The sequence below is a fragment of the Juglans microcarpa x Juglans regia genome, chromosome 4S, assembly GCF_004785595.1.
Source record: "Juglans microcarpa x Juglans regia isolate MS1-56 chromosome 4S, Jm3101_v1.0, whole genome shotgun sequence".
Lineage (NCBI taxonomy): Eukaryota > Viridiplantae > Streptophyta > Magnoliopsida > Fagales > Juglandaceae > Juglans > Juglans microcarpa x Juglans regia.
The window spans coordinates 24,732,365-24,739,127 of NC_054601.1; the positions used below are offsets into that span (position 1 = coordinate 24,732,365).

General features: G+C 34.9%; 1 protein-coding gene across 1 annotated transcript; it reads left to right on the plus strand.

Annotated features, from left to right (window-relative positions):
- The first annotated feature begins 830 nt into the window (after positions 1–830).
- Positions 831–3,637, plus strand: LOC121261912 (putative UPF0481 protein At3g02645). The gene is made up of 3 exons (XM_041164326.1): positions 831–1,124; positions 1,741–3,239; positions 3,484–3,637. Exon 2 carries the CDS (start codon positions 1,788–1,790, stop codon positions 3,213–3,215), a length of 1,428 nt encoding a protein of 475 aa, XP_041020260.1. The 5' UTR covers positions 831–1,124; positions 1,741–1,787; the 3' UTR covers positions 3,216–3,239; positions 3,484–3,637.
- Positions 3,638–6,763: the final 3,126 nt, after the last annotated feature.

The following is a 6,763-nucleotide window of genomic DNA, read 5'->3' on the forward strand; positions in this document are numbered from 1 at the left end:
TATTTTAAAATTACTCATTAAATCACAAGTAAGCTTCCCATATATATTAACTTAAAAAGAGTTTATAGAACTCGTACTGGGCTGAGTGTTACAAAAAAATTTATATTCCAAAATTACCTTTGGCTTGGTGTTGGACCTGGAGGGTATTAAAATTTTAATTTTTTTACACATGAGCAGTGCTACACTCACTACACGAGACAGTCATGATAAGGGCAACAAAAGTTTTTATTTTTTTTTATTTTTTTATTCTTTTTTTATATCTCTTAATATTTTTTTAAAAAATATTCACAACATCATTAAAAAAATATTTTCTTAATTACAAAGTAAAAATTGTCGGGACCCAACTAGAGTAACATTTTTATTTAGATAAACATGATATAAGATTTAAGAAAAAAATCAAATAGTAAAAAACCCATTAGAGCACTTACATTTTGCCGTTGTGAACTCTGAGTCTTTCTGCATGAGGAGTATTATAAATTTATCCATAGATCATTGGCCAACACATTTATTAGCAAATTTTCAAGCAATATTTTCCTCCCTCCTTTTCTGTACGTTAAGATAATGGAAAATGCTAACTGCTTGTTTTGACAGTGAGATGAGACAAAATGAGATAAGATAATTTTAAATGAGTTGAATAAAATATTATTAAAATATTATTTTTTTTAATATTATTATTATTTTAGAATTTCAAAAATTCAATTATTTATTATATTTTATATAAAAATTTGATAAAATGATAATGATGAAATTGTGAAATCACCACTTATCTCAAAAGTTTAAGTTGATGAAAATAGATAGATTTTATTATTTATTTTATATCTTAACAGAAATAAAATGAAATGAAATAGTTTCAGTATCCAAACGTACCCGACATTTGATAGTGGGTGGTCTCTGTAGTGGTGTTAGTGCCACCCTAAAATATTTTCTTAATGAGGTACCACTAGTGATGCTGTGATAGGCTGAGTACGACTTTTGTGCAACAAAAGATAAAAAAGAAAAAAAGAAAAATGGGTGAAAGGAGGTGAGCTTCGTTGTCTCAGTTTGATCACTTGCTTCATCGGTTCTTTGATCTGGGAGAAGTTAGAGACGTACGGAGGCTACCAAAAGCGAAAGCTTTTGTTTGGGTAAGGAAAACACTACTCACTATCACCGTCTTTTTCTTTCTTTTAATTTGTTCCCTTTTGTATAATATAGCTTATTGAGAATCATTTATTATATTTTTAGGCTTACTAATTACTGTCACCCCACAGCAACCTCTTTTAATTTTCTGGGACTATCAGTACTTCATCATCTCGATCTGTAACATCAATTATCTTTTATCTTAATCACTAATTACTTTGATTTTGTAATTATCATCAGACTACTCATCTAATCTCATCATGATCTAATGATCTCATCATGATGATCTGATCACCCAATTCAAGTTAGTCTTAATAATTAGCCTCGTCTATATAGATCTAATTCCATGCATATATGCTATGATCTGGACCACTAATTTGTTTTGAATAAATAGATATTAATTTATTAGGATATAGACATGATTAATTTTTATGTGTAGTTCATAATCAGCTAATGCACTCAACTCGATTGTTACATACAAAATTGATGCATGCATGCATGGCCTGCCGATTAATTTGGGTATTTATTTTTCTAGCTAGGTGATCTATAAATAATATATAATATGAAATAGTTAATTCTATTGTAGTCAGTACGTACTCTTCTTTGTGTAAGCTGCTGCAGGCAGGGAGCTGGAAGTCAAATAGTTATATAGGAAGCTTAATTGTGAGATGGAAAGATCAAGAATTCAACAAAAAGTGGCAACTACTGCTTCAGTAGTACTCACAAATGCAAATCAAAATGCTGAAGAAATTCATCAAATATTGGATCAGGAAGCTGCAAACACTTTGTGTTTTGGAAATCAACATAGAGGGTTGGTAATTAGCATCAAAGAAATGGTTCAAAGCTGCTTGGACCCTCTCCCTTATCATCAAGCGATCGAGTACTGCTGTATCTACAGGATTCCAGCTAGTCTTCTCAAACTGAATGAAGAAGCCTACACTCCTGAGGTTATATCGATAGGGCCGTTCCATCATGGCACCAAAAGATTAGAAACCATGGAAAAGTTGAAACTGAAATATTTTCAGAGATTCCTGCAGCGGACTGACTTCAACGTGGAGATTTTAGTAAACGCCATAAAGTTGCATGAAGAAAGTGTGCGTAGTTGTTACGCAGAAACCATCAAGTTTAGCAGTGACGATTTCGTTAAACTAATTTTGGTGGATGGGATCTTTATTATTGAATTTTTCTACGGATTGATATGGTTCAAAGGATCAAATAGTGTTATTCGTCAGAACAATATACTGTTAAACCCAATATCGTGGCACGCAATTACGTTGGACTTGCAACTACTTGAAAATCAACTTCCTTTCTTCGCTCTTGAGATATTATTCAGCCTTGCATGTGCATCGGATGATGTGCATCCTTCCTTCGCTTCGCTTGCAGTTAAGGTCTTTGAGATTGAGGACATTAGAAATCAGGAATTTCCAGGAAATCTTGGAGATCAACAACCAATTAGACACTTTGTTGATTTGAGCAAAGCATTTTTTCTTCCATCATCCAGAAAGCTGCTAGTGCTACCGCATGAAAGTAATGATCTTCCTAGTGCTGATCATTTATATTCTGCAAGCCAGTTGTACGAGGCTGGAGTGAAGTTTAAGGTGAGCTCAAGCAAATGCTTACTTGACCTAAAATTCACCAACGGAACTTTGGAAATTCCATGCATTAATCTTGATAACGAGACAGAGACTACTTATCGAAACATCCTAGCATTTGAGCAATGCCATCATCCACATGATTCACATTTTACAGACTACACTGTGCTATTGACTTTCCTAATCAACACTCCCAAAGATGCGGATTTACTTATTAGAAAAGGAATCATCATTAATTGGCTTGCCAACAGCAATTCAGCGGCATCTTTTATCAATAATCTGGGAACGAATATTGTATATTATAGCCAGAAATCTGCTTATCGTGGTTTGTTTCGAGATTTGAATGCATTCTATAGGAACACTAAGCATACTTGGAAGGCTACCTTGAAACGTGATTATTTCGGCACTCCTTGGAAAATAGCTTCTACTGTAGCTGCTGTTACCTTATTGTTGCTCACTCTCGTACAAACTATATGCTCTATCATCCAAGTTGTGAAGATGTGAAGAAGCTTTGTGCATGAAATTCTGGTAGGACATCACATTTTATTTTACTCCTCTCGTTTAGAAATTAATTTGTTAGATTGCTAGCAACAGCTTCGAAAATTTGAACATAACATGCACAAAGATAAGTACTGCTTGAAATAATGTCTTATCATCACTTTCTTTATCTATTAGTACAGAGCCTCAGCTCTGAATGTTATATAAATACACCCGCATATTTACAAAACATATTTATCTATTGTTAAACTGTTAAATTGTTTTTTTTTTGTAGGAACACTTATATGGGCTGAGAATGGAGAAAATATAATAGGAGATTAATTAGCTCGTGATAGATCATGATATGAATTTCATGCAACAAGAGTGAAGGTCACGCTTGCTATCAACCCGATGGATTCGAATGAAGTGATTTGTGTGTCTTTGTTTCCTATTAAGATAATAGGCTTGTCTTCATGAGAATTTATTTATATTTGCTCTCATAAGTAATTATCTAGTTATATTTCTATATAATAGATTCTTTTTTATTGTCAATTACGGAACGGAGAAAATTACATTTGAACATAAAAAGTGAGGCCATTCAAATATTGGCTAAAAAAACATTCGACTGTTTATTATAATACTCGTCCTTGAAAGGAAATTTTGTTGTAGTGATTTTCATTATTCCATGATATGATATGAAATGATGAATAGATAAGTAAAAATGTTACATTAGAGATGATGAAAAAAAGATAATAAATGACATTTTTTTTTCTTTAAAATTATAATATTACTGTAATAGCAATAGATGAACAAACGTATAAGTCTTCATAATTTTCATTCATAATTGTTCAAAGTCAGGACGTTGTTGATAAAATGAAATAAGGGAAACAAATATTTTGAGACTTCCTTTAATTTTCCGATTTTACTGAAGAACCAAATAGAGGGTGTAGACCGGACCAAGCCCGGTGAGAACCCCAAGGCCATGAAGAAAGTTGACAGATGAGCTTGTATAAACATTTTGCTTTTGTAACTTTTGTAAGAGAAAAATGCATCTTTTATTTTGGTTTTGAATTTTATTTTTCACTCACTTATTTTTTTTTTTAACAATGATATTTGTATAACTATTTTACAATCTATTTTACAATTAATTAATATAACAGTACAATCCTAAAAATAGTTGAATTTTAAAACATACATAAATTTAATTGTAAAATAGTTGTATAATAAATCATGTGTATCATTACTCTTTTATTGGGGTTCAATTATAATCTCGGCTTTCTCAATCCAATCGGACATAAAGTTATTTGGCTTTCTCATTGGAGTCTCCACTGAGATTTATGCTTGGTCCCGCATCCACCAGCTACAATGAGTAATGTTGTGATATTAACGAAACGTCAAATAATGATAAAACTCTGTTCTTGATCGTTGACTCAGTCCATGCAGTACTCTTTTTTTTTTTTTTTTTTTTTTGATAAAAAGCCTGATCTCATTAATCAACATCAAACACTTGCGTGAAGTCGAAAGTACAGGGAAATAGAACCAAACTAAATCATATCCTTGGCCACCAAAGGTAAAATACAGTTTGGACATATCTCAATGTCATAAACATCTTCTATGCATTCGAGTGTAGCCTTTGCTAAGCTATGAGCTACCATATTAGCCTTACGATATACATGTGAAACTAACCAAATAGCAGCTAGGTCTAATATAGTTCTTGCATCTGTTATGAGACATCTACCCATGCTCCAATTGGAAGTATCTTGGTTCAGTAGATCCATTACTTGTTTTGAGTCCCCCTCCAGGCAGAACTGCCTTAAGCCAAGTTCCTTGCAAAAAACAGTTGTCAGAAGAAGTCCATAGGCTTCAGCATCGAAAGCATTGCCTCTTAAGGTTTTGTTAGCACGAAGGGCACCTATCACAAGTCCTTGATGATCTCTGATGAGTACTCCAATACCAATCCTCCCCTCCTCCAATTGTACAGCTGCATCCCAATTGACTTTGAAACACCCTACTGCAGGCTTTGTCCATCTATGAGCCCTTGCCAGAGACTTTGGTGTACAACTAGCTTCCTGTTTTAGGGCCTCCTTATGAGAGAAAAGTTCTGTCCTGGCCTGATCTGTGACATCCCGTGGGTGTTTAAAAGCTTTCCCATGTAAACAGTCATTTCTTCTAGACCATATCACCCTCATTGTGACTGCTACCTCATCTAGTTCTCCAAGATCAAGAGTATCAAACAGGCCTGCCCAAACATTGAAGACCATATCACTCTGGAGAGACAGCTTCTGCATTTCTTTGGACCTTGACACCACACATCTTTAGCAGCAATACATCCCTATAAGGCATGGCCAGAAGTCTCAGGTTCCTGTTTGCATATCAAACATAGGCTGTCCTCTACTACCTTTCTCCTTTTCAAATTAGCTAGAGTGGGAAGGGCCTCACTACAAGCTCTCCATATAAACATCTTAGTGACAGGAGGTACTTTTAGTTTCCAAATTGTCCTCCACACTTGGCAGTCCTTGATTCTGACTGATGATTCCCCTTCTAGCTCTCTTTCCATTTCTTTGCTGAGATGATAGCCACTATTGACTATGTAGATGCCATTAGGAGTAAACTGTCATATTAATTTGTCTTCTCTCCCCCTAAGCTGATTGGAATGGTTTTGATGCCCTCTATTTTTTGTTGAGTAAAAAGTTCAAAAGCAGATATTCCCTCCATTGCTTCAGTTGAGGGTCAATGAGATCACTAACTTTGTCACACCAACAATCTGCTTCTTGAATTGTCAGAATCTTTTGAGAATGTAATGAAGGTATCCATCTGTCTTGCCAAATGTTTACTTTTTGGCCATTTCCAACCCTTCATATAAGACCTTTCTTCAATAGTTTTAAACCAGCATATATGCCTCTCCATGCAAAGGAAGGCCCTGTCCCCAATCTTGCTTCAAGCAAACCAACTTTGTTAAATTATTTTTGCTTTAGAATTTGTGCCACTAGGGAGGTTGGATTTTGTAGGATCCTCCAACCTTGCTTCGAGAGTAAAGCAATATTAAAACATCTCAGGTCTCTGAACTCAAGGTCTCCTATTTCCTTGCTATCACTGAGTTGCTTCCAATTAACCCACTGGATTTTGGAGGAGTCTTCATTGAAATCCTACCAAAATTTCCTAGTATCTAATTCAACTTACTGGTAATAGATGCTGGTAGCAAAAACATTCCCATTGCATAGGTGGGGATGGCTTGGAGGATTGCCTTGAGTAGAATCTCCTTGCTTGCAGCAGAAAGAAACTTAGTTCTCCAATTGGTTACTCGAGTCCAGGTTCTGTCAATTAGGGAATGGAATGAGGCTATATTTTTCCTGCCCACCAGAGCAGGTAAGCCCAGGTATCTTTCGAAATTGGAAGTGGATTGGACACATGCTAGCTGCAAAATCTATTGTTGAGTTACCTGGGCAGTGTTCTTACTGAAGAAGATGGTAGATTTGTCCTTGTTTAAAACCTGACCTGAGACTCTCTCATATAAATCTAGGATATTAAGCACACATTGGAGTTCCTCAGGCTTTGCTTGGTAGAACAAGAGGCTG

Bases quoted from the DNA above. Each gene is read 5' to 3' on its own strand.
- LOC121261912 (XM_041164326.1), top strand. From the start codon at position 1,788: ATGGAAAGATCAAGAATTCAACAAAAAGTGGCAACTACTGCTTCAGTA.